General features: G+C 50.6%; 2 protein-coding genes across 12 annotated transcripts in view; one reads left to right on the forward strand and one right to left on the reverse strand.

Moving 5' to 3' along the window:
• Positions 1–5,788: 5,788 nt before the first annotated feature.
• On the forward strand, positions 5,789–13,966 carry GPX3 (glutathione peroxidase 3). The gene is made up of 5 exons (XM_061424080.1): positions 5,789–5,951; positions 10,470–10,623; positions 11,836–11,953; positions 12,400–12,499; positions 12,923–13,966. Exons 1-5 carry the CDS (start codon positions 5,865–5,867, stop codon positions 13,142–13,144), a joined length of 681 nt encoding a protein of 226 aa, XP_061280064.1. The 5' UTR covers positions 5,789–5,864; the 3' UTR covers positions 13,145–13,966.
• A 546-nt stretch (positions 13,967–14,512) lies between these two features.
• Positions 14,513–27,494, reverse strand: part of TNIP1 (TNFAIP3 interacting protein 1) — a 51,581-nt gene continuing 38,599 nt past the window's right edge. For 6 of the 11 annotated variants that reach the window (XM_061424069.1, XM_061424068.1, XM_061424064.1 and 3 more), the window contains 10 exons: positions 26,977–27,066; positions 25,249–25,314; positions 24,956–25,087; positions 22,548–22,676; positions 20,001–20,129; positions 18,524–18,649; positions 17,922–17,987; positions 17,084–17,275; positions 16,213–16,303; positions 14,513–15,009 (listed from right to left, as the gene is read on the reverse strand). In XM_061424069.1, the coding sequence (XP_061280053.1) occupies positions 14,975–15,009; positions 16,213–16,303; positions 17,084–17,275; positions 17,922–17,987; positions 18,524–18,649; positions 20,001–20,129; positions 22,548–22,676; positions 24,956–25,087; positions 25,249–25,314; positions 26,977–27,066 (1,056 nt within the window). In that variant the 3' untranslated portion in view covers positions 14,513–14,974. Of the gene's footprint in view, positions 15,065–16,212; positions 16,304–17,083; positions 17,276–17,921; positions 17,988–18,013; positions 18,351–18,523; positions 18,650–20,000; positions 20,130–22,547; positions 22,677–24,955; positions 25,088–25,248; positions 25,315–26,976; positions 27,067–27,494 lie in introns of those variants that run through there. The other 5 variants (XM_061424070.1, XM_061424075.1, XM_061424071.1 and 2 more) reach the window with 4 other exon arrangements.

Consider the following 27,494-nt stretch of genomic DNA (forward strand, 5'->3'; position numbering starts at 1 on the left):
AGCGGATAGCATAGGTAGGGCTCCCTGCTACTAAGAATCAGGGAAAAGGCTATATGTATTAGGTTCCACCAACATATAAGAACTTCCCAGAGAAGGGAAACGACATTTTGAAAGTTTCAGACTGTATCCAGCCCAGGTGTGACTCTTTATTTACTATGGGATCCTGGACAAATCATTCGGCCTTTCAGAACCTCAGCCTCTCAAATGAGAGGGTTGAATGAGATGGTTTTTAGGGACTCTTTTCCATAACTCTCCCCACAAATGAAGTGAGTTTTAAAGGAAGTGAGAGTCAGTAACTCCATTTCAGATAAACTCAATAAACCTAGTATTTGTCAGGCCAGGTCCTGTTGAAGTTTAATTGGGAGATCTGAGGAATAGAGTTAACACAGCAGGCCTGAGACTGCTATCCTTAGAAAGATGTTTGCACATTGGCCCTGGGTTGGCATTCCGGAACTTTGATGTCAAAGGATTTCCACAATTCCCAGAACTGATAACGGTGGCTCACTTAAGCCTAGACTATTTGGATAAACAATGTGGCTCCTGCTGAACACCTGTTTTTCTTCTGGGAGTCTGGCATTTTGGTACATGCTAGGCGGAGGATGCCTACAAGGCCAGTCCCCAATAAAAACTGAGCCCTGGACTTCCCTGGTAGTCCAGTGGTTGGGTATCTGCCTGCTAATGCAGAGAACATGTGTTCAAGCCGTAGTCTAGGAGGACTGCCCACGATGAGGGGCAACTGAGCCCACACGCCCCAACTATTGAGCCAGCACTCTAGAGCCCACGAGCTGCAGCTATTGATGCTCAGCACCTAGAGCGCATGCTCTGCAACAAGAAAGCCACCACAGTGAGAAGCCCACGCACCGCAACTTGAGAGTAGCCTCTGCTCACCGCAACTAGAGAAAGCCTGTGCACAGCAACCAAGACCCAGCGCCACCAAAAATAAATAAAACCGATCACTGAGTCTAATGGGGTTCCTCAGAAGACGCTTTACAGGTATTGTCATAGTCTGCTGCTAGAGAATTAAGTGCATCCTGTGTGATTCAACTGGGAGAGGCCTCTCGGAAGTTTGTGCCTGGTTTCCCTCAGTCTTTTTCCCATGCACCTTTTCCTTTTGCTGATTTATTCTGTAACCTTTGCTGTAATAAATCAGAGTGTGAGTATGATTATATGCTGAGTTCTGTGAGTCCTGATAGCAAATCATTGAACTGGTAGGTGGTCTTGGGAACCTCAGACAGGGGATAAGCCTAGATCTCACAGAAACAACCATAATCCTAGCAATCTTTTAGGAATATACAGCTTAAAACTAGCACTATCCAACAGAAATATAGTCTCAGTTGCATGTGTAATTCAAATTTTTCTATCAGTCACATTTTACAAAGTAAAAAGAAACAAGTGAAATTAATTTCAATATAATTTCTTTAACCCAAATATAAAAATATTAAATGTTACCTTGTAATGATATAAAAATTTATTGAGAAATTTTAATTCTTTTTTTTTCTTATTAAGTCTTCAAAAACCAGTGTGTACTTTATACTCACAGCACATCTCCGTTTGGACTAGCCACATTCCAAGTGCTCACTAGTCACACTCAGCTAATGGCTGACAAGTGGAATAGCACAGAGTTAGAGATTAATGACAAGGACTCCAGAGATCAAGATCTTGTCAGAATCTTAGTTTTGCCACCTACCAACTGGATGGCCTTAAGCAAAGCCATTTAATTAATATATTAGTTTCTTCTTCTCTAAAATGGGGATAATGTTAGCTACCTCATGAAGTTATAGGAATTCCAAAAGTATGGGATCGCAAAGAGCTGGACACAACTGAGCGACTGAACTGAACTTAACTGAGTGCCTAGTATGTATAGGATGTTGGGTGAATGCTGACTGTTACTCTTATCATCCAAAAGGTTGGCCTTTGAGGTTAATTTGTTCAACTCCTCATTCCACAGATAAACTGAGGCCCAGAGTTTGGAAGGCACTGATTTCAAAAGCAGAGGCTCCAGCCACCTCTTTTCCTGTCCCCTGGCTAGCTCTAAAGATTGCATCTGCCAATATTTAGGAATCCAACAGCTTTGGGGCCCTACCTGGATTCTGCCATCCCTTCTTGATTATAAAAAAGGGCCACCATTGGAGTTGGCACAAAGTGGTGGGGCCTGGGCCTCCCTTCTGCTACCCGCCCCGATCTGGGTTGGGCTGGCTGACCTCATCACTGACTCCAGCTATTGCTCAGCACTGATAGGGTTGGCTTCCATTGTTTTCACTTTTCACTGCCCTTCTTGTTTATTAACTCATGTTCTATCTCCTTCTAAGACACAGAGCATCAGCACTTTTTAAAAACCTCTTTTTAATCATCTACAGTCCCTCTTCACCCACCAAGCAGGTCAGTAGTGAATGTGCCTAAAAAAGAGAAAGTGAAGAGGGACTTGGTGCTCACTTATCTGAGATGCAGTAGAGCAGCTCCTCAGGCTGGAAACAAAACTGGCTTATGATTCCTCTGCAACATCTGTCTCCACCCTTCCTTTCCTGAAACCCAAATGCAAATCATCTACTCTCCTCTGACAACTTCACTCAGCATAACTCACGTATCTCAAATCTTCCCAGCAGCTGGAATCAGACCAGTTTTGTGGGCTCAGAGCTAGACTAAAATTCTACTTATTCAATTTGCCAAATAGTGTTATTTGGCATTCATTTATTTAATGTTTACTGAGCATCTACTGTGTATTAAGCCCTCTGCAAAGTGGTGAGAATGAGACCTTCGTGGACCTTAAGATTTAGTGTGAAAAGGTGACAAATAAGAAATAATGGTAAAGTAAGTGGTAAACAAAAGGTTAATGTATAAAATGTCAAATGCTCTAGGAGTTATAATAAATCAAGGGGACCTGAACAAAACTCTTTCCTTAAGAAATGACATCTGCACTGAGACCTGAAAATGGTAGGAGAGAACCAGGGAAAGAGAACACAGAGAGTTCCAGGTAGAGGCAACAACATAGCTGGAGGTAAGAGAGAATGGCCTGTTGGAACAACTGGAGAACAGCCCAGTACAGCTGGGTGGTGAGAGCAAGAGGAGAGTGGCAGAGACAAGGAAGCAGCCAGATTTGGAGGATATTGTCCTAAGGGCTAAGGAATTTGGACTTTAACCTGAAGGCCAGGGGAAACAGCCTGGTGCAGAATAACATCTTTCAAAACAGAATTCCAGGGAACAAATCAACCAAATGTGCTAAAAAGGCTGATGGTGAAAAAGTTAGCAAGTATGATATTCATTCTTGTCTTCAAGGTCTTTGTACTGAGGCTCGAACTGTCTTTGAAAGTAGTACACAACAGGAAGGCCCAGTCCACTGGCAGGCTATGCTCCCTAACCTCCCACCCACTGTTCATGAGATCAGTACTTCTAAGTCTGGTTCAGCCCAGGTTTTCCTTAGACCCTTGGAGCTGCAGAGCCCACCATGGAGAGATTGTCAAGGACCCTTGTTTAACAGATGGGCCAGAGAAGGAAAGTCATTTGTCTGTGGCCCTACTGCAAGCCTAAGGTTCTGACTCCTTGTTTTCCCCAAAGAAATTGAACACGAGGGCTAGGATTAGGGTAAGGCAATTCAGGCACTCTGGGTGCACCATATAAGCAGGCACTCACTCACGGGTGCCATCTCTGCACTCGCCTCACCCTAGTCCTGGCTCTGTTGGACTCACTTTGAAGGCAGGGATTGTAACTTCCAGAAAACTCTCTGGCATCTTTCATGGTTTTTGTTTGTTTAACATTTTTTGTTTTGATGTGGACCATTTTTAAAGACTTTATTGAACTTGTTACAGTACTGCTTCTGTTGTTTATCTTCTGGTTTGTGGCTGTGAGGCATGTGGGATCTTAGCTCCCTGACCAGGGATCGAACCCATGCCTTCTGCATTAGAAGGTGAAGTCTTAACCCCTGGACCACCAGGAAAGTCCCCTCTTTCATGGTGTTGACAAGGTGCTAGGCACATATTATGAGGAATTCTAGATACCTACTGATGCAAATGAATAATGGATTTCTGACAAACTATGTATACAGATGTTTGTATCTTTGGGTAAATATGACCTTCAAGATACAACAGAACAAAGTCCAGAGGGCCCAAGAATGTACTCTAGGCTTGGATTCTGGTCCCCTCTTCGCCACCAATTTGCTGTGGGTGAATTGTTCCCCATCTCTAGGCTTCAGCAAAATGAGACAATTGAATAAATAATATTTGTTGACTACATACTCTGTGTCAGACACTGTTCAAATGCTTTTGTGCTTTAACTCATTTAAAGTTAAAGGCCTTCAAGACTCCCTTCACTTCAATAGGCTGTGGTTTGAGGTAAGGAAGGCTTCACAGAGAATGCGGGATCAAGACAGCCCTTCCAAATTCCCACAGGGATCATACCATCTTAAATCATGATAAAGGCATGGTATCTCAAGGCACTTGTCCATCAGAAGACACAGAATCACCTGCCTCAGAGTCAGCTCTGGAACATGGCTGAAGGTGGAATCTCAGCCTTTGCCCCTAGAGATTGTAATGCAGTGATTCTGAAAGGGGACATAGGTATCTGTATGAAAAGCTTCTCAGATGACTTTTTTAGTCTGATTTGTGAAGCACTGACTCCGACACATATCGCTGTCTGTGGATAGAATCATGCATGGACCTTGAACTGCCTGACCTGGTCATCAGCATCTCAAAGCAGAGAAACAAATTCATTGATTTTTTTTTTCATGTGGGATCTTAGTTCCCTGACCAGGGATTGAACCTGCGCCCCCTGCACTGGACACACAGAGTTTAAACCACTGAAAAAGAAACTGTAGTCACTTACTCATGTCCGACTCTTTGCGACCCCATGCACTGTGGCCCACCAGGCTCCTCTGCCCATGGAATTTTCCAGGTCAGAATACTGGATTGTTGCCATTTCCTTCTCCAGGGGATCTTCCCAACTCAGGATCGAACCCGAGTCTCTCGAATTGCAGGCAGATTCTTTACCATCTGAGCCACCAGGGAAGCCTTAAACCACTGAACTATCAGGGAAACCCCCAAATCCGTTGACTAATGCCACAAATACTAAGCACCTGATGTGTCCTAGACCCTGTGCCAGCTGGTGATTATGGTCCCTACTCTCAAGGGACTCCTGGTCTAGGTCCGTCACTTATTTTTAGAAGCAAGTCATCTAGCCTAAGAAGGGCCTTAGACAGCATCAACCAATCCCATCATGCCGTTCTGGGAAACTGAGACCCAGAGAGGGAAAGCAATTTGTTCAAGACTACAGAAGAAATAAATGTATTTTCTGCTCTCAAACCAGCTGAGGAATCCCAATGTTCTTCTAGGGAACGGGGCTGCATTCAAAAATTCTAGAGCAGTCAACTCGTTGCTTTTTAAGCACTAAGCCTACATAGAGTAAATATTCCTGGAGGTCTCACTCCAGATCTTGCTGACATTTTAAGTCCTTGATATCCCTTCTACCAGATTGGAGGCAGGAGGAAACAGGGAACACCAAGGGAAGTTCCATCAGTTCTTCGGTGCCTTTTAAAGTCCTTTCTCTAGCTGGGCTGAGGACACGGTGCTTGCCACTTCCAGCACTTTGGAGTCGAAAGAAGAGGGGGCTGCCTCACGTTCACAAGCACCTGGCTCCCGTCTCTCGGCCCAGACTTGCTTATGTCACTGTCGCCCAGCGGGGGAAGCGGAGGGGAAGTCATGCCCGCCCCTGAAATGCCAGGCGCCTTGCAATTGGCTACAAAGACTCAGGCCCGGCCGCGGATTGGTCATCGCTGAGGGCTTGAAAGGTAGATGAGAGCAGATGACACCTCAGACGGACCGTGGCCCGGGATCAGACAGCGTCTGCGGCGAGCCGAGACGCGCCCCCAGCCCATCATGGCCCGGCTCTTCCGGGCATCCTGCCTTCTCTCCCTGCTCCTGGCCGGCTTCATTCCCCCGAGCCAGGGACAGGAGAAGTCGAAGGTGAGTGAGCCTCGGGGGTGGGGGGCCAGGGGAAAGAACACAGCCCGCAGGTGTCACCATCTCAGTGAGGGCTTCCCTCTAGAAGGGTGATAACCTAGGTGCGAGAGACGCCCTTAACTCCCGTTGCCTCCGTCTTTGGCGCACTCAGACTGTCGTCAGACTCTTCGCAGTTTCATCTGCTGGAGACCTGGGTGCTCCTGGTGGGCGGAATGAATTAGGGACGAAGGTTTGTCTCTCCAGAGTTCACACTTTCTTCCCCCACGGCTACATCCGGGCCACCTTGCTACATCCAAACCACCGTCTGTTTCTGAGACCCTTCCCTTCCAGTGGACCCTGAAGGGGGAGGGGGGCCCAGAAAATGGCGTGGAGACTCGGGGTCTGGGTGGCTGCAGAGTTCCCAGGGAGACTGGCAGGCAATGTGTGGTGCCCAAATGGCCCAAGCATAAATGCAGGCAGGATGCTGGGATACTGGTAAAAGGGGCTGACAGAACGAGCTCTGGGTTGGCAGCAAAGAACGCCCAGGACGCTGACTAGACCTCTCATCCTTTGCGGACCTCAATTTCTCCATCCACTGGAGGTAAGAGCACAGGGCACAAAGAGGCTGAAGACTTCAGAGGGGATGCTTGGAGAAGCTACAAAATCCACACACCATTCTCTGGAGGGTTTCCTGTTTGGGGCAGCCTCAGTACCCACCAGCCACAGCCCTTATTGGCCTGCCAGCTCCGTAGGAGAGGCAGAATTCTCTTGAGCCTTAGTCTACCCTCAGTAGAGCGTGTGGTCCTTAGCTAGAGTGGGGATGCTGAGGTCAGGAGCAGGGGTGACCTGACATGCTTAGACCTCTCCTCTTCCCCGGGGTGGGGAGTCAGGAGCCAGGCATATACCCAAAGAGAGAGATTTTGTTTCCAGCCTCCCAATACATACACACAGCGACACACACACACTGGCACACACACACTGGCACACACACCAGCACACACCCCTCACCTGTATAAAATCAAGAAGCTTTGTGCGTCTGTGTTTCTCAAATCTTCCATTCTAAGGTCTTATGACTCCACAATTCCATTTCCGTAATCCTATCTATTGTTCAGGAAGCCCATTAAAAATGCAAGGTTACTTCTGCTTGTTTCTATCCCGTCCTGTCAGCCTAAATTCTAATCAGTCTGCCTCTCCTGGGAGTCAGCCTAGAGACTGGATGGTTATGGGGCCACTTCCTCCTAGCCTCTGGCTTTGTATCCAGTCTTGTTCATAACCTCCAATTCAGAAGGTATTTTCCAGGGCAGGGATGGGTCTGAGTTTTGATATTAGGGTGTGGAACTGAAGTGAGGGCAGGCCATGGGTAGGGCAGCATCATGGAGTCAGTCCTATAACCTCAGTTTGGGGAGAAGCAGAGACGGGAAGATGGGGCCCTGTTTCAAGAAGGTGGAGGTAAGAACATGGATCCCATGAATAGCTCATCATAGCCATGAGTTCTCTGTAGAACTCTGGGGAGGAATAGATGGATTCAGAGAAAACAGGATGGGTATGGTCTAGAAAAGCCTTAGAGTGGGGTGTGATCATATCAGATGCCACCCGCTAGGATTTGCTAGCCCATGACAGTCTGGTCCTGCCCCATCTTTCCTCCCAGGTCTTGAGAGGGTTGAAATGTCATAGCCTCCGTTTCTAGGACTCAATCACTGCTTATCTTACCCCCAGCTCCAGGGCCAAGGCAGGGGGCCAGGGGCAAGTAGAGGAAAGGATGTGACAGCCCCAGAGGGATATTTGCCTCCACTCAATTCAAAGGGAGGGGCTGGGGAACAAAGCCTTTTCTCGCTGTCACCTCTCCAGTCCATCTTAAGGCTGCCCAGGCTCCCTGTCCTTCCCCTACAAAAGGACTTCACAGAGGCTAGAAAGAATAACAGCTGCTGACGTGCATGGGCTCCTAGTAACCGCTGGTTTCTAGGTGACTAAATCAGGCAGATAGAATGAAGCACTGGCTGACAGTCAGAGCTGAAGAGCCCTCTAGACAGCCCTGAATCTGACCCCATCTCATAATCAAGGAGCCAGAGCCCCAGAGAAGAGACAGGAGTAGTCACATGTAGTTGCATGGGAGGCCTGGCCAGGCCTAGAACTCAGGTCTCCTGCCCCCAGTCCAGCTCTCCTCTCATACCTTCACACTGTTGGGAGTGGTAAGATGAGTGAGGAGAGAGACACAGGACCAGCAATGCAAGCCAGCCGGGGTCCTGGCAGGGTCTCCCCTCCCACTCTCAAGCCCTCTGAACTCTCCTGTCTTGTGCAATTGTGGGAGGATTGAGGTAACTTCCCCCCCGCCCCACCCCCATCTCCTCTGACCTCCTGGTTAAGGTGCAGGGGTCTGGGACTTCAGGGACCCACAAGAGGAGGGGCGGGGCCTATAAGGAGGTGGGGCGCATGCTTAGTATTGAGAGCCGGCTGTGGCTCTTTCCCCTACCATTGTCACTCTCTGACCCCTCTCCATCTGAACCCACAGCACCAGTGTTGCAGGCCCAGTAGAAAGCAGGAGGTTTTGTCACAGGTCCCTTTTCCTGCAAATACTCTGCCCAGTGCATCAGCTTCCTCATACCAACTGGGGAACATTCCAGTCTTCTTCACAGTAACACAGCAATGTCAGTGCCCTTTACCCTACCCCTTGATGAGGGGACAGGGGCTGGGTTTCTTTCCAAGGGGCTTTCAAGATGGTTTTAATCTACTAGCAAATTCCCACAGCCATTTTGGGAGACAGGTGGTTTTTCCTTCGCCCATCAACAGATGGAAACTCAGATTGAAAGTGACTTGCTCAGGGACACACAGCCAGCAAGACTCAAATCTAATGAGAGGAGATTCCCCTTGCCCCACCCCACCCTGAAAATGGGCTTAAAAGCTGATCCTCCTGCTGTTTTCAAGCTTCCCTTATTTAGACAACTCTTGGCTTTTTTTTTTCCTCCCCATTTCACAGTTTGTTTTTTGGCCAGGGTGGAGTAGAGAGGCAGGCAGGAGGCCTGGCTAGGGTGTGTTTGTTGTGTCCTGGCTGTTTGCACTTGGAGCTGGAGCTGAGCTGGAGCTGAGACCCAGGGGCTGGAGGAATGTCAAGCTTAGGTCTCAGGCCTGTCTCTGGCACCCACCAGAAGTCACGGGGCACGGAATATTAGATTCACGTGAAGCAGGGAATTCGTACCAGAGCCAAGAACACTTGCAGCAGTCAGGGAATGACCATGTGGAAGGAGTCCAGGTCCCCCAGCTCACAGGCCTACGGAGTCTCCAAGACAGAGTGGCTTTCTTACACCCACCCAGGGCTACGCCCTGCCAGCCCAGACGGCTCTCTTCACTCGGCTGGGCCCAGGTGCACCTCACCTTAACAGCAAGTCTTCCAGGACTGGCCAGAACAGAGTGCGTGAATCTGCTTCTCTTAACTCCAACCACCTGCCTCTGGTCTATAATACTAGCTTGCATTCAGTTTGTTTATTGTCTTCCTGCCTCTCCTCAGATGTCCAGGCCAGGACTGCCAGCCCACCTGCTAATTGTGGTAGTGATGCCATGATGCTCTCTCAAGACTAAACCCAGATTTTTGTAGTCTGCATCAAAAAATGGTAGAGATGAGATGAGGATAGAGTTGGGGGTGGGGTGGGTGTAAATTCCACATCCCACTTGCTGGCAGTAATCCATTCCCTCTTCTCCCACCGAAAGCAATGCTGTCAAGCCATCGTGGTTCAGAACAGCTGGTCCAGTTCAAGGTTCTCACTTTATAAATGAGGAAACTGAGGCCCAGAGAAGAGAAAGGACAAGTCCAAGACCACACAGGGAGTTAGAGGCAGAGCTGGTTCCCCAACTCACAGCCCATTGTTCACTGACTCTACTAGTCTGGAGGCGGACTGTGGAGCAACAGTTGGGCAAAGAGAAAGGCCTCAAGGTTGTTGTCACACTGCTCAATGCAGGGAACATCGGATCTATGCCAGGCACTGGGCTTTATCCTGACCATCCCATTTAATCCTCCCAGCAGGCCTGGCCCCATTTCTGGCCCCTATCCTACTTCCCTATTTTTGAACAACAGCCTCAGCTTTCCAGTTCTCCAGATTGGAAACGTCTGAATCACCATTTTCCACACTGTCGTTTCCTTGTTTCTGTTCAGCTCTTCCTTCACGACGGTCTACTTCTGGCTCTCATCACCACTTGCCTGCGTTATTCTAACAGCTTCCAGTCTCCACCATCCCATCCAGTAACACCGGCATGGCGGTAGTCTCCCTCACAGCCTGCCTGGTGGCTGTCTAAACTGACAAGTGATGCAGAAGTAATGACCATAGTTATTTCTCCAAGTTTCCATAGCACTCACCAGCTTGTTCAATGCTTTTAATATTATTATCTTGTGCAATGCATTAGGAGACTTCAGTTCTAGTCCAGTTTGAATTCTTGGGCAAGTCAAGACCACGTGGGCAAATGTGTTCTGCCACTCCCTGGTATCTTGAAAATGGTGGAGTCCAAGTTCCCTTCAGGCTCTAACCGCTCCCTGGTGCTGGTCTTTTCTTGCAGACGGACTGCCACGCTGGTGTGGGTGGCACCATCTATGAGTACGGGGCCCTCACCATCGATGGGGAGGAGTACATCCCCTTTAAGCAGTACGCTGGCAAATACATCCTCTTCGTCAACGTGGCCAGCTACTGAGGCCTGACGGGCCAGTACGTTGGTAAGAGCCACCCGCTCTTCCCCTGATGTGTTTGGGGATGTTTTTGCCAGTTGGGCACATTCCAATCACAGGAGCTTTTCTGGTGCAAGGAGAATGGGGGTGATGGTCATCATGAGATTTCAAACCCTGTACCTGAATCCTACTGTGTTCTGTGGTTCTGTGAAAATAATTATATAACCTGAGGTCTGATCCCCTATAAACACGTTCTAGAAGATTCTCAGTTGTCCTTCATCCCTGGGTATCTCAATTGCCCTAAAAGAAGAAGGATGGAGGAGACTGGGTTTGTGCCTGGAACTTCCTTTCATTGGAGTAAGAAACAGTAGCTTCCTCTTGCTGAGAAATTCTCCCCTGTCCTCAGCCCATCTGCCTCAGTGCTTCTCTTGGCCCCTGGCCTGAGTCCCCAGAGTTTGTGTGTTAGTGACAGAACCAGGTTTCATGATCCCTGGTACCCCCTACTTCTTTCTCCTTAGCTGGGTCAGAGTCAAAAGCCAGGGCACAGGCAAGCCAAAGGCATCTGACAACACCCACCAGAAAATGCTTTGGGGGTGTGGGAGGGAGGCAAAGACAATCTAACTTAGAATGTTCTGCCTGAGAGTCATGGGCAGATTCCTGGAAGTGCAATGACAGTGAACTGGATGGCCCAGTGGGTAGTGAGTGCTCTGTCTAGAATGCTTCCATGTAGCCCTTGGAATAGAGCACAGTGCATTTGGGCAAGAGGTGGGCTGACCATGGATGCTGCACAAGAGACCAGGAGGCACCGAGAGGAGTGAGAGCTGGGCCAGGCTTTCCCCTGGGCCCCTGAATACCCAAAGTATAGGAGGGGTGTGAGGGCTCGATCCCACCCCAGGGAAGTCATCTGCCTTCTGCCCAGGGATGGATGGTTCTCACTCCAGGAAACTCAGTCCTGAGAGTCCTGAAGGAGCCCACAGCCTACAGGCCCAGGTGGTGGGTTTAGGCAGTGGGTGTCTGTTTACTAATTTGAGAAAGCACATTGCTCTCTTCTCCCCCAGACCTCCAACCCATCTAGGTTGGACTCCATAGGATGGGGCTTGAATGCCAGCAATGCCACACTCAATGAATTATCTTGGGCAAGTCCCTTCCCATCAGGCCTCAGTGATTTCAGCTATACAATGGGGTGGGGAGGTGGATGGTACACAGGAGGTGGGACTCCTCACCAGGGCTATCTCCATCTCTGCTCTCTCCCTGTTCCAGAACTGAATGCACTGCAGGAAGAGCTTGAACCATTTGGTCTGGTCATTCTGGGCTTCCCCTGCAACCAATTTGGAAAACAAGAACCAGGAGAGAACTCGGAGATCCTAGCCACCCTCAAGTGAGTGCTGACTCAGTGTCCTGAGAAAGCTCCTCTAACACATCCCTCCCACCCTGTGCCCCAGCCCAGGCTCCAGGCATCTTTTATGCTGGCCCCTACTCACGATGGATATTTATCAGCCACCAAGAACTACTCTCTCCTTCCAGGAACTCTGTTTAGTGGAACAAGTGGAAGAGGTACCAGGAGAGAGACAGGGTCAGGGATGGTGGCTGTCAGCCATGTTGGGGTAAGGGAAGGACAGGTTGAGGGCAGCGGTTATTGAGCAGTTACCAAATTGAAGGAAGACTGCTGACCCACATTATACCTGTGCCCATTTAACAGTCACTGGCTCCCACTGCCCATTATAGCATAAAATCCAGATTCCCAACCCCCCTTCCCCAGTTCTGTCCCCTCGTCTTATTTCTGAGCCCATGTATCTGGGACCCACACAAAAATATTCCTCTTAGGTATGTTCGACCAGGTGGGGGCTTCACCCCCAATTTCCAACTGTTTGAGAAAGGCGATGTGAATGGGGAGAAAGAGCAGAAGTTCTACACGTTCCTGAAGGTGAGTACACAGCCAAGCCACATTCCTGAAGAGCCTCTCTCCCTGGCTGATGCTGGCTCCGGACGGGGCTGCAGCCGCTCCTGGCCCCAGGCCACGTAGACTAGGCCCGTGCCACCCTCCTTTGTTCCTGGGCTCTTGCGGAGTTTCCTGGCATCTGATTATTATTCCAACTAGAGGGCTTTGTAGACCCTAGGGGCTCACCAACTCATTTTACAGATAGGCCCCAGAAGGGACAAGCTTAGGGTCTCACAATCTGCTAGAACCAAAGTTGGTGCTGGGATTCAGTTTTCTAACTCCCAACCTGGTGCTCTTTTCTCAATGCCCGGCTATTCTCCTTCCCCCGAGAAGTCCTGGGAAGGAGGAGGGATAAGAGGGTGGGAAGGGCCCCAGGCAGAGTTGACACTTCTCTCGTCTGTGCTCCAGAACTCCTGTCCTCCTACCTCGGAGCTCCTAGGCTCACCTGACCGCCTTTTCTGGGAACCCATGAAGGTCCATGACATCCGGTGGAACTTTGAGAAGTTCCTGGTGGGGCCAGACGGCATCCCCATCATGCGCTGGTACCACCGCACCACGGTCAACTCTGTCAAGATGGACATCCTGACCTACATGCGGCGGCGGGCGGTCTGGGAGGCCAAGGGGAAGTAACTGAGGTCCACCGCCCCTCCCCCCAAGTCCACCACATGGGCTAGGGAGGACTCTGTTCAGGAAGGAACCCATTTCTCCAACTACGCCACACTCCCATGCTAGACCCTTTACTGTTACACAAGGCCCCAGCCTGAGATGAACGTTTGTGTCCGTACTGCTCTGCACATGGGCGTTTGCACACATGCCTACAGGCGTGTGTACACACGAGTACAGGGCCACATGTGTCAACCTGCACAAGTGTATATGTGGCAACAGCTGTGTGCCGTGAAGAATGCCAGAGAGGAACTTCCCTTTCCTTCCAGTTCTCTGTTCCAGTGATAACCATCCACTTTCAGCTGAGTCCAAACTGAAAAACCAGCTCTAGATTCAATTGTTCTGCTTTAACCAGGACCTCACCCTACCGGGCTGGCATCTCTTACTGCCTCCAAACACCACCCAGAAGTGCCTGGAAGTTTCTGGGTCCGCCGCACTGCCTGACCCCCTCCTTCTCCACCACACAGCCTCGCTCCTTCCTGAGGGCCCTCCCCTGCCCCCCACCCCACCACCCCCACAGCGTTCCCTGAGAGTTGCCAAGGCAGACGTGAGAGCAGGGGCCACGTTCCCCGTGTCAGGGGGCAGCATCGCCATGAAGGAGGGGCCCGAAGCCCGCGTGGGCGGGCCTCCCTTGAGCCTGTCTGAGGGGCCAGCCTTTAGTGCATTCAGGCTGAGGCCCCCGGCCAGGGATGCCACCCCACTCCCTCGGGGGGTGTGTCCTCTCCCCTCACCCTGACCCACTGGCATGAGACTCACCCCTGTCTGCCTAGTAAAGGCCTTTCTGCAGCAGCTGAGCCTACTGTCATGCTTCTTCCATGGGGCTGCCCCAGCACGGGGGCAGGAAAGCTGGAGGTGGGAGGAAGGAATGAACTGAGGGCTTCAGGTCCTTGCTTTTTGGTTTCCACCTAGGCCCGCTCTGCTGCCTCACTCAGCATCTGGAGTCTATAAAACCAGCTCACATCTACGGTCACCCCACAGTTCTCTCTAAGGCAGCTAGCACTGAGATGAGCTGTTCCATTCGACAGATGAGGAAACTAAGGCTCTGGGAAGGGCCAGGCCTTGCCCAGTGTCTCCTGACAAGTGAGGGGCAGGACTGGAGTGTAAACTCAGGTCACCTGACCCCCAGCTCCTGGATGCTCCACCCTCATAGAAGCTCTGAGCAGGATCCCAGGGGATACCTGCCAAGAGTAATGGTGGTGCTCTTGTGGGGGCGGATGGGGGGTTGCGTCTGGGAGGCAAAGGGCACAGAGGGAAGGGGGGCCAGGAAAGCAGCACTCTGGTTGACAAGGAGGAGCACATTAGCCAGGGCATAAAAGAAATCCAGTCACAAAATGCTCATCTCTAGCTTGGATTTATGTCCAAGATTCGTGCAAACAGCTGTCCAGGGATCAAGAGCCACCCCAGTCCAGGCCTCCACACCACAAGGCTCCAGCTGAGGGCCTGGCGGCTCCAGGCTGGGGCCCCTCGGCCGATGGGCGTCTCTCAACTGGAGATCGGCATCTGCCAGCAGTGTCCGCAGAGGATGGCAGGTCCAGGCCGATGGCACCTCTCTCCACTTGAGGGCACAGTAGTAGGCTTTTCCCAGTCACTCCAAAGGAGAGGCCCAGATGGACGCCTTCTGGATGGAGCCTCTCCAGTTTGCAGACCGTCCAGGTTTGGGCCAGGGCTCAAGCTGGCCATCCATCTCAGCCTCCCGAGTGGCTGCAGCTCTGGCCACACAGAGCCTGTGGCCTCTAGCTTTCCAGTCATCTGAAGTCAGCTGGCTCTGTGAGACGAGGTGGAGCCAAGGGACTGGTTTCACTGAGGTCCTTCACGGTCATTTTTGGTGGACTCTAAATAAACAAATTTAGGACTTAAAGATGAGGTGGTACAGTAGGTTTCAAAGTCCTATGGAAACAAATACAGTGAGAGTGGGGAAAAAACCAGGGTTGTTGGGTGTTAATGAGTGCCAGGCCATGGTCGAAGCACCTTAGGTACATTTGTCATTCAATCCTTGCCCAGACCTAGGAAGCAGGCAGATTATTACCCCTTTATGGGGGAGAGAAATGGGGCACAGGGGAGTTTTTAAAAACTTGCTCAAGGTCCCAGGTCTAGGAAGTGTTGGCACCCAGTCAGTCTGGTTCCAGATCCCAGAAATGGAGTAGTTCTGGGAGAAGGGACAGTCCTGTCCATTTGGCCACCCTCTGCCCTCATCAAAACAGACTCCTATGGCTCCACAGAACCCCTAGGGCTCCACGGGAAAACATGAGAAAGTGACTGACCACCTCAACGCCTCCTCCTCCCAACCACGAGATCCTCCAAACCACACTCCCTCCGAGTTGCCCTGCAGCCTCTGCCCACACTATTGCAGGGGGGCCCTCGACCACCAGGCATGGCAGGCTCCATTTCTGCACAGCTTCGACCTTTAGAAAACTCCCCTTTGTGCTGAGATGGACTTGGCCTCCCCATGGCTCCCACTAGTTGCGATTCTATTCCCAGAAGCCCCCACAGGCAAGATCCCAAGAAAGCCTCACAGAAAGCAAGGGAGAGACTAAGGGCCCAGAGTCCTTTGGCAACCAGCAAACAGACCATTTTAAAATGTCCAAGGCCTGCAGGCTATCCTTAGGATAAAGACCAGCCCTCCTGCTGGGGCTTACAAGGCCCTTGTGGTGGGACCTACCAACCTTGCTGACCTTGCCTTGCCTGCCTCCCTTTTCCATCTTGTTCCTGGCTCTAGCCAAGCCAGACTTCTGTCGATCCTCAAGTCAGCCACAGTTCTTCACTCCCTCCCACCAAGGCCTTTGCACTTGTCTTGGCCTCCCCAGCATCTTACACAGAGCATGGCACTTAGAACATTAAACTATAATCAATGGAAGGAATCAACTCCTTCATGATGCAGTCACCACCCCTTTCTTCACAACACTATTGGAGAAACTTGGGCCTCTCCTCCACTGAGATCAGCAGGTAGCAAGACTGCCCCCAAACTGGGACAATCCTGGCAGATTAAAAAATTATCTTTTTATAAATCAAGACCCATTACCAGGAGTCACACTTACCTGGTTCCGTAGGCCTGGCAGTAGGTAAGTCCATCACTTGGGAGCTCTGATTACGTACCCCTCCACAGGGCAGCCGCCAGGTGTATTCTGGCTGCAACAAAACTGGTGCTTAGTAATCAATAACCATAGTAGCAGCTACTGTGCCAGAATAGTACTAAGTTCATATTAATCAACTGTAACTGAATCCTTACAACAACCCAGGTTACCAACTCCATTTTACAGGTTGGCAAACTGAGGCTCAAAGGGGTGGAGTACCTTGTCAAAGGTCATCCATCTTGGCAAGTGGTCAAGCTTTGATTTGAATCCAAGGCTCTACAGTCCCACAGTACACTCCAGGGTTTAAAGATGCATGTAAGGAATGGTCATGGGGGAGAAGTGCATGGGATAGGGGGCAGCTGGCACTGACCAGGTTGAGGGAGGGATGCCTGAGGGGCTGTGGCAGGGGCACTGCAGAGAATGAGAAAGCAGTCAGCAACTCTGGAGACAGAATGATAAGGAAAAAAAAGGAGGAAAACAGAAAAGGTAAACTGAGAAGGAAAAGAAGAAAAAGCGAAGGGAGAGAAAGCATGGTGAAGACTTTATACCTGCTGACATGTGGAGGTCATGAAAAAGGTCAAACTTCTGGCCTGGCTGGCAGGAGAGAGCCCTCCTGCTGGCCCTGCTTCCTTACCCAGCCTTTTCTGTCCCATACTGGGGCCCTTGAGCAACCCTGAGCTGGAAGGTCCTGCCCCGGGGATGGCAGGCTGCACATCAGTCTGTTCTCAAGGGGCCAAGGATGCAGCTTCTGACCCTCTCTGTTGACCTTGCCCTTGGCATGTGTCTGGCTGGCCTGTGTGTGTGTCCTGGAGTGAGGGAGGAGGCACAGACTCACCAGACGGAAGAGGCGTGAGTTGGGAAGTGGGGGCGGGTGCTCCATGGCCGTGGGGGGTGGTGGGTAGCGGATCTGGGACCAGTCCTCAAAGCCAGGGGGTGGCCCAATGGGGGGCATGGGTGGGTAGGCATAGGGGCAGGCCCCGCAGAGGTGCTCCGGGTGTGGCTCCAGGTGGTAGCGGTCTGCCGAGGTCTGCAAGAAAGGTGGCATCTGGCTCTGGTCTGTGGCAGGCTGCATGGGCCACCTCAGTGACATTCATCCCATCCCCCATTCTCCACTTAGAGTCTCAGCTCTCTGAAGACTGGCACGTGGCCATGGAAGGCTACACATGGGCCCAGAATATCACCTATCATGACAGCTGGTATGCCCTGAGCACTTGTTCTCTGCCATATACTGTTCTAAATGCTCTAGCTGCGTTTTTTGTTTTGTTTGTAAAGCACTTAGCACCACGCCCTAAATAAAGGGACAGAGGACCTAACGTGTAGTCGAGCTCATAATTCATTCTGTCATTTGCTGGGTGTGTGTGTGCTCAGTCACTCAATCATGTCCGACTTTTTGTGACCCCATGGACTGTGGCCCAGCCTCCTCTGTCCACGGAATTTTCCAGGCAAGAATACTGGATCAGGTTGCCATTTCCTTCTCCAGGGGATCTTCCCGACCCAGGGATCGATCCCAAGTCTCTTGTGTCTCCTGCATTGGCAGACAGATTCTTCCCCACTGTGCCACCTGGGGCCTCGTTAGCTGGACACCTGAGCAACCAACGCCTCCCATGTCAGACTGCGGCTCCCTGAAGGAGGTAAAATACGTAAGTACTGCTTCCTCCCTCAAGCCTGCTCACCTTTGCTTTCCTCTTCTGCTGTCTCAGGGCATCTTTCGCCTTTTCCTCATCTTTGAAGGCTTTTAGCTGAGAGAAAGAGGGAGGGAGAGAAGTCTGTCAAGCAGAGGTGCTTCCTGGCCAGGCCTGGATCCAGGGCCTAAGCAGGGTGGACTGGCCAACGCATGAGGCCGCCACTCTGGGTCGTCCTGCCTGGCCCAGTGGTGGGAAAGGGCCCTAGGGGGCAGAGCGTGGCCCAGGACAGGGACCGCAGGTGAGGCCTGCTCACCATGGGTAGTCTGAACACAGGTCAGGACGGCGGCAGGAGCCTCACCGCTGCTGTGCTTCCGCATTCACACCTTTTAGCTTCAGTGTGGCAAAGAGTGCATGGCTCAGAGCTAATTCCTACTTATGCTCTTTACAGGCATCAAAACTGATTGTGGAAAATCAGGGCTAGGAGAAGTTGAGAAGGGAGAGGACTTTCTGAGGGCCACAGAAATGTATCAGCAGAGCTGGAAGGAGAATCGGTGAGTGTCCTGCCAGCCAGAGTCACCAGGGCCCTCCAACCCATGCACCCTCCCCATGGGCACAGCCAGCTGCCCTCTCCTGGGTCCCACTCTTCTCACCTGGGCATGGGACAGGGTGACCTGGGCTTGCAGTTTCTCCACCTGCTTCTTCAGCTCTTCCTTCTCTTCATTCATGCGCTCCCGGTCACTACGCTCCCTCTGGAAGTCCTCCTCAAAGATCTTCACCTAGAGGGGAGGTGGAGGGGAAGGGAGGAGGGGGTGAGGGAGGAGGGACAGCTCTGAGTGGGGGCTCAGACCTGCTCAGACCCAGAATCCTGGGCCTCTGATAGGAGTCAGACATCAGAGCTGGTTTTACCCTGTCTTGAAAATGCCTATGGGGACAGGAAAAGGTGTACCTCTGGCCCCAACCCCAACTACAAACAGAGTATAGTTCTGGGTCCCTCGATCTTATATTTTGGGCTTCAACCTAGGGCTTTATTTGAAAAAAGGATCCATGGCTAAAAAACACAAAACTGGTCAACGGCCATCAAAACTAGTCCCATCCTTCCATTCTGCCAAGACCCATAGAGAGGTGGAGGCCACAGAAACAGTCTGAGTGGAGGAGTGGAGTTCAGGCCTCCTGGTGCCAAGAGCAGGGGGCCTACAAACCTCTCCCAAGGCTCTGGGGTGGGAGCTGGCGCCCTGGCAGGGCAGGGGCGTGTGGGGCCCTGTCTCTGCAGTGTCACATCCTCACTGCACATCAGTGAGAAGCTGACCAGGCTCGGGACGCTTTAGAAGGATCTGAAGCACGACAGCAAATAGCACAGAAGCATGTGCGAGAACCAAAGCCTTCTCAACGTTCTTTAGTATTAATTAGTATTAATTTCCCTTAAATAAAGGGACAGAGGACTCAAGCACAAAGCCATGATCAGGCAGAAGTATCTAGCTAAAGTTTAACAACACAGTTTTGCCTTTACTGTATTGATTGCTTATAGTTACTTTCTAATTATGACAAATAAAAAATGGTTTTCCCATTTGCAGGAGAAATCTAAAGTTCCCTTTTAAATATATTTATTGAGTTTATTTAAACATATGCTTTCATGACATACACACTACTGTACATAAAGAGATAACTAATAAGGATCTACTGTACAGCACAGGGAACTCTACTCAATACTACACAATGACCTATATGGAAAAGAACCTGAAAAAGAGTGGATATATGTATATGTATAACTGATTCACTTTTCTGTACAACAGAAATTAACAGAATATAGTAAATCAAATATAGTCCAGTAACAGTTCATTTTTAAAACATAAATTTAAAAAATTTTGCTTTCAAAATATTGGGGAAATAATAGCAGAGCTGGGGCATAGAAATGTTTCAATCATGACAGTGGTAGAGGAATGACCTAGATAGGGATACACTGCTGGCAAGGATAAACCTATACCAGACAGGAGTCCTGGCCAATGGCCAGACAGGGGACTGCAGATTACAGCTTGCATGACTCAAGGTCCGTCCTAGGCCCTCAGGGATTCTCCAACTCCCCAGCTCCAACTGGGCACCACCTACCAAACCCGTTCCGCTCAACCTCACCTGCTGTTTCAGCAATTCGTTCTGCGTGAGCAGCTCCTGTTTCCTTAGCAGGCCTCCAGCTCCTTCTGGGCTCCCGAATGCTGTTGGAGAGGACGGGGAGGCCTGAATGCTCAGTGCTTCCTCCAGGGCCTGGAATCAGGAAGAAAGGAGATGGGCCCATCAGCAGAAGCCCTGGGAAGTCAGGTCCCATTGAAAGGGTCAGGCCCCACTGAAAGACCCCGATCATGATAAGGATAATAATAATAACCACCACTATTTAATAAATGCCATCTTATAGATGAACACTATACACACATCATTTTACTGAATCCTCTCCATAGTCCTATGAAGAAAAATTGTGACCTTCACCCTCATTTCATGGATGTGAAAACTGAGGTTCAGAGACTTGAAGGGATTTGTCCAAAGTCAGACAGCTAGTAAGTGGCAAAGCAGGCATTCAAAGCCAGTATGTGCTCTTAACCAGCAGCCTAAACTGTGGTCTTTATGTAGAAGGGAGAAATCTCTCTTTCCCTGTGGTTAAGTGGCTCAATTCTTAGCACCCAGACCTAGAAAGAACACGAAGTCCTTTAGGGGAAGAAGCTCAATCTCCTGGACCTGCCCAGAGATTCTCCAGCTTCCATAACTCATTCCCACCAAGCCAATTCCTCCATCCCCAAGTCTTCTGTAGTTAGATTAGCCTGGATTTTAATTTTGATGTAACTAATATTTTACCTTTCCAACCCTGAAAATGGGCTGAAACATCACCAAATAATATTTTGAGGTTTTTTTGTAAAAGCCCTGTTTTACTACCTTCACAGAATACTTTTCCTTGCATAAACAGTGTGCTCACATTCTCTTGAAAGTTATGCATTAACTGGTTTTCTCCTTCCACCCTGTTAACATGTTGCTTGAGAACTTTGGAACACCTCTCAAGACTGGCCATCCTCATCACAAGCTAGACTTTAGCGCCCTGGACAGCAGGGCCTCTGTTGGCCATGTGACAGCACTGCTCACAGCGCCTCCCTGGACCCTGGGGAAACCTTGCCCAACTTGGACTCAGGCCCCTCTTTGTCTCCTTGACTCCCCCCAGAAACAAGAGGAAATTGCAAAGCTAGGAGTAAATTCAAGGGACTTTCCTGGTCCAGCAGCCAAGACTCCAAGCTCCCAATGCAGGGGGCCTGGGTTCGATCCCTAGTCAGGACACTAGATCCCACATGCTGCAACTCAGAGTTCATATGCCACAACTAAAGATCCCACATGCTGCAACTAAGACATGCAGGCAAAGAAAATAAAATTTACGTACATGTATTTAAAGCGTAAATTCAGAATGCTCGAGGGAAGGCTATGACTGCACCTCCTCCTCCATCTGTCCCATTTTTCAGATGAGCAGACTGAGGTCCAGGGACAGGGAGAGCCTTGCGTTAGTCATCCTTACAAGTTTCTGTCCCCAGCTACAGCACAGAAACCTGGAGGGCAGTGATCCTGCCTGGGTCATCTCTACAACCAGCACCACATATAACATTCTGCCTGGATTTAGAGCCCCAAGTCCCCCAGCTTGGGCTAGATCATTCTTTTTAATGAGAACAAGTCCCAAAGCCCCACACTTGGCATCATCAATGCTTATCCAACACCAAAACCAAGCAGAGTCACCCCAGCAGGGCTGAGACCCAGTGAATACAAACTCACAACAGAGTCTACTGTGAGCAGAAAGAGCAGGCAGACAGAACAGGAGGAAAATCTGAGCCTTCGAGAAAGTTTCCTTTCAAAGCCTCTCCATCAGCTCACTCCTTTAACTCCTGCACTAGAAGGTGGACAGGGCTAGCATGATTCCAGCCAGGGTTCAGATGGCAAAACTGAGACTCGGATAGGTTACAGGGGCTATAACTGGGACTAGAACCATCCCCCAGCCCAGGCCACTGCCCCTCACCTTGGCTCAGAGCAGAGGGATTCCTTTACCTGGGCTCCCCTAGCCCTAGCCCAACCCCTGCCCCAGGCCGCATCTCCTTGGATCCCCCTTCTCGAGGGTAGGAACTCAGGCCAGAGCTCACTCCCTTCAGTGAGTTTTTCCTGAACACATGTTTGGTGCCAGGCGCTGGGGGTATGTGCCCTGGTGAAGAAGCACACCTCCCAACACTGGATAGGAGGGTGGCTGTCAGTAAGTAATCACAAGAAAATGCCAGAAGGGTTTGAAAGAAGCTGCTGGTGCTTTAGCTATAGAACAGAGAAACTCCAAAGGCTTTAGCTATAGAACAGGGAAACTCGAAGGAGACTCGGGAAGGCCTTCCTGGGAAGCAGTGTTAGAGCTAAACCTGAACGATGAGTGAGTGCACTGTGTGAGCAGTCAGCACATCCCAGGGCCTGCCCAGCTCATCCAGCAGGGCACTCAGCATGCGGGGAGCGGGGCAGAGGCAGTAGAAACCCTGGGGCAGCACCTAGGCCCTCAGCACCCTTACCCTGACCCAGGAGTCACCCCTCCTGAGCTGAGGATTGAGGGTACCGGCCATGGGGTGGGCTCTGCAGCAGGGCTCCGGGAAGCCCTGCCCACCCCCGGCCCTTGGCTGCACCCACCTTGTTGAGCCGCTGGATCTCCTTTTCCTGGTACTCCCGCTGCCGGGTGAGTGGGCTCAGCTGGTCCTGCAGGTACTTGACCTTCTGGCGCAGCTCCTTGGCCTCTGCTGTCAGATGCTCCCTGTCGGTCTGCAGGGGACACAGGGCTGGTGAGCAGGGAGCCTCTGCAGGAGGCCCGGACCCCCTGACTGCCTGCCTCGTCCCCGGGTGACCGCACCTCCCTCCCTCGCTCTCACTCCACAGCCCCACGATGCTCATGCACAAGCCCTGTGCAAGACACCCCCGTGAGAGTAGTAATGTCCACATGGTCCTGTCCTCAAGGATAGAGCAGCCCAGTTGAGTGGAAGGCCCCGGGTTCCATCACTACCTCCTCCAACAGCGAGGTGAACCCTTGGGCATTGTCACAGCCTTCTCTGGTCTAAGCTCATCTATCCACCATGGATAAGGGGTTCATAACAGGAGTCACAGATGGGCTTCAGGAGGTCCATGAGCCCCCACACTGAGTGCAAAATTTTGACTTCAATTTATAGAGAGAAAAGCCACAGTTTCTACCAGGCTCACACAGGGGTCTTCCACAATGCACAGAAAGTGATGTGATTCAGAGTCTCCAAAGGACCTCTCAGCTCTTACAGTCTCTAAGTCTAGTGGAGAAAAGACCCTCAAAGAGATAAACACAGCATGAGGCGGAAAGGCGTCCTCCACAGAGAAATAAAGTTCTGTGAGGTTAAAGAAAGAACACTCCTGCCAAAAAGAAACCAGGGAAGGCTTTAAGGTAGAAGCCCTGCTTCCATACATACTATGGAACAATCCAGGTTCTTTACCACAAACAGTCACAGCTGGAAAGGCCCTCAGAGAGCAAGTCCTAGCTCCTTTATAGGACTATCCAGAGGGGACTTACCCAAGACTACACTGAGCTAGAGCTAGACAAGAATCCAGGTCTCCTAATTCTGGTGTTCTTTGTCCCCTTGCAAGCCAAGGGGAGGGTTTAAAATAGAAGAGGGAAGTATGGAGCAAAGGCCAGGCGTACCCACATGAAACTATTTCTCTGTGTTTATGTGTACTAAGAGGTCTGGAAAAATACACCCAAGTGGAAACAGTGATGACCACTGGGGAGGGCCTGGAATTGGGGGTGGGGTGGTAAGGAGAGATGGTCTGGGGAAACGCCCAACTGTAACTGTTGTGTGAACATGCCAATATTCTACAAACTAGCTGGTGAGATGCTTTCAGCCGGCAGTGACAGAGAGCAGCCTTGGCTGGGTCTTGTGAGAATTGTTACAGGCTCCCATGTAAGAGGCTCTGGGTCCACATGGCCTGTATGGCCCCGTGTCCCTATCCACAGGGCCACAGAAGCTTTGTTCTGAAAATTCCACCTTTCCCCCAGCTGACCAGGAAGAGCGTCAGATGCCAGGAACTTAGCCCACCCGCTGACGGGAGCCAGGGCCAGGCCGACTGCCCCAGCTGTGACTGTGCTCTCATGAGAAAAGACTGGCAGTGTCCCCCATAACACACATCCCCAGGGACAGGGCGGTCACCAGGGCAGGCTGACTGCTTGGAGAAGGCCCCTGCTGATGGGAGAGAACTCTGAAATGCAAACCATGTTGGAAATGGCCATTTCTAAGTCAGGCAAAAGCAGCCTCTGCCTAGTTCTCATGAAGTTGAAAACATGGTGATACAAAATCTCCAAGGAGCCTGGGTGTCAAATGGCCTTTCCTCTTGAAGATGCCCTAGGATCAAGGCCTTGGCTGGTGTCAGTCACACACACACGGGTCAGATGCTCCTTCTTCAGGGGACTGTTTCTGCTCCCCAGCACACACCCCCCGAATGAACCTGATCTCCCTTCATGTTCTCTCCCTGTACCTTCTGTGTTGTACTTAACACACGTTTACTCATTCACTTCTGTAATTAGATGTTCTATGTCTCTTCCCCCAGGGGCGGGGTTGGCCGTTCACTGCTGACTCTGTTTACCCAGCTGCGCCTGGCGCATCGCTGTTGAATAGTGACCGGATGAAGGACTAAAGGAAGCTCTAATGCTGGAGCCCCTCCCCGACAACAGCCATCACCACTGTGCAGGTTCCACGGCACCCACCCCCATCGAGTGTACTAGCAGGCCTGGGGAATCTTTTCACGTTTTGTGCTTCCCTGTACAGTTCCCTAGACCATGAGACTTTAACAAAAAGCTCTCCGTATGAAAAAAGAAAAAAATGAAAAACATACCTAATCCAATCTCAATTTTCAGATGGGAAACTGAGGCAGAGCTCAGGAAAGCGCTTTTGCCTTAGGCCACACAGTCCTTGAGTACCAGAGTCAGAGAGGGAACTGGGTCTCCCAACCCCCACCCCAGCTCCTGGCTGATGGGGAGGAGAGCAGGCCTCTGGAGCTGAGTTTGCGAGACCCACAGTCATACTTGCCTCCTCCATTTCTATCTTGGACTTGGCCAGGAGCAGCTTGCGGTCAAAGTCACGCTGCTTCTGCTCCCGCTCAGCCTCCAGGTCAGTCACCTGCTTCTGCAGGTCCGCCAGCTTCTGTCGCAACTCCGTGATCTGGGAGCAGAGGCAGGAGAGAGGGAGGGTATGAGGGCCAGGGTGGACACATACAGACCAAGGCTGTGGCGAGGCAGCAGCATGCGTGGCGCTGAGGATGCCCTGAGAGACCAGTGGAGAAGCAGGGGTGCGGCCTGGAGTTCCCATCACCCTCACAATACCTTCTGCTCGTACTGCTGCTTCATGGACCGGAAATGCTGGTCCCATTGCTTGTTCACTTCCAGCAGCTGTGGGGGAGAGACCGGGGTTATCAGGAGATTAGCAGAGGAGGACCAAAGAGAGCCAACGCCACCACCACCAGCTTTGCAGGCACACCGTGCAGCGTGTGTGGGTGGTGGGTCCACACGCTGCCTTGATCCTGTGCTTCTCACAACTTTTCCTCAAAGTGAGTCAGCTTTATCAACTGCCACATTTTACCCTCACCAGGAAAGCAAGACTAACACCAAGACACAGAAACAGTACATAATTCTGGTATAGAATTATACCAGAATTATACCATGGGTGTGGGACCCACACCCATGCAGAGGGCAATTCGGGACTATGTATTAACTTCAAGTTCTCTTTAGCCACATAATTCCACTCTGAAAGAGGTAGCCAAGAGAAGCACTTGCACAAGTGTGTAAAAAATATGTGTATTAGTGATCATCTCAACAGCATTTATATTGCAAAAAAAAAGATCGAGGCAAACCTGAGCATGGAAAGTAGGCTAAGGAAATGGTAGAATTAAACAGAAAATGGAGCACAGCACAGCTACTCAGAAAGCTGGGTGCCTGATACATTGCCTATGTTCTGAGATGACACTAATTACTTGCCATAATTTTGATATATCAACAATTCTTCAGTGAAGGAAAACAATCCATCATTAAATTAATAAAACAATGGAAAGGGCATCCTTTCCAATTCCAAAAACATTAAAATATGATAAAAAGTACTCAGAATTAGAGAATCACAGAGTATACTTTTACATATAAATATAATAAATACCCTCAAAGATACAGCTAATTTTAAGAAAGGAAAAAAGCAATCTGCAATGTGGTATTTTGATATCATTTTTAAAAACATCATACATCAGTAAGTACACAGACAAAATTCAGGAATATGCAAAGAACTGTTATCAACTGTGGTCATTTCCAGGAGGTGAGACACTCCATCTTTTCATGATGAGTATTTTTTTATATTATCTTTGTAATAAAAAATATATATATCTTACAGCAATACAGAAAGAAAACTAAAATGAATATGTGCCTAAACAAAAGACCAGTGGAGCCTAACTTTCAAATGTGCTGGAGGACAAGGGAGGGCAGAGAGGCCCAGGGATTGAGACAAGGGCCTGAACTGCGTGGAAAGGAGAGGCTCAGTCAACGGAGAAGATCAGGCTCCCACCTCTGGTCCAGAGACATCAGGGCAGAACACGCATGAGACACAAGGAAGAGCCTCCATTTCTGGAGACTCTCGGCTGATGGGGAGCAGTGCTACAAGCAGGTAAGGGGTCTCTCCTTCTGTGACAGACCCTTCCTGAACCAGCTGCATGGTGACAGGTGACAGGCTCCCCATTCCTGATGCTGCACTTGCCTCCTATCACAACCTCTCGCCACCACTCAAGGTTCACCATGGGAGCCTTTCTAAACTAAGCCCCCTTCAACAATGATAGGCCATGCCCTGAATGCCATGTCCTCAGAGCGACTCCTATGGGCAGGGGGACTGATCAGGAGACAAGAGCCCAGGGCAAGGCAGCATGTCTCATCCTTGGGCAGATGGTTCAGTGGTCACCATGACAGCTCATCACAGAGACCAGTCAGAGCCAGGGGCCAGGAAGGGCCTTTGTCCTGCTGGCCCCGGAAGGGGGAAAGGATCTTCCCTGACCCCCACCACCCCCTCCAGCCACTTACCTCTGTGCGCTGCTGCTCCAGCATCCTCACCTTCTTCTCAGCCGCACCCAGGGCCCCCACCTCTGGGATTTTACTTGTCGTCACACCAGCCTGAGGAGGAACACAGAGGGGCCTGCAGCAGAGCCTCACACAGCAATTCTCTCGCCCACTCAGTGCTCCTCCAAGGCTACTCACCCCTGAGACCCAGCCTCCTGTCTCCTGCCCCTCTACCCTCTCACCCACCAGTCCCAGCCATAACTGAGCCTCTTACATCCACACAGACCATTATTCCCCTTCCCCAATCCTCAGTGGCTCCGAGGCCCTTTTTACCCCCACCCCCCTCCCCACAGACACTTCTTTCCCTGTTCAGGCTCTATCTCTATGGCACTGCCAGCTGCCCTCCCCTCCTCCATGCATCAGCCAAAAGTCCTCTGAAGGCAAGAGTTAACTATTTTTAAAAATACTTTATAAAGTGTTTATTTTTAAAATGTTTTATTTAAAAATATACAAGTAATGACATGTGTGCATGTGTGATCAGT

This window comes from Bos javanicus, chromosome 7 (genome assembly GCF_032452875.1).
Source record: "Bos javanicus breed banteng chromosome 7, ARS-OSU_banteng_1.0, whole genome shotgun sequence".
Classification (NCBI taxonomy): domain Eukaryota; kingdom Metazoa; phylum Chordata; class Mammalia; order Artiodactyla; family Bovidae; genus Bos; species Bos javanicus.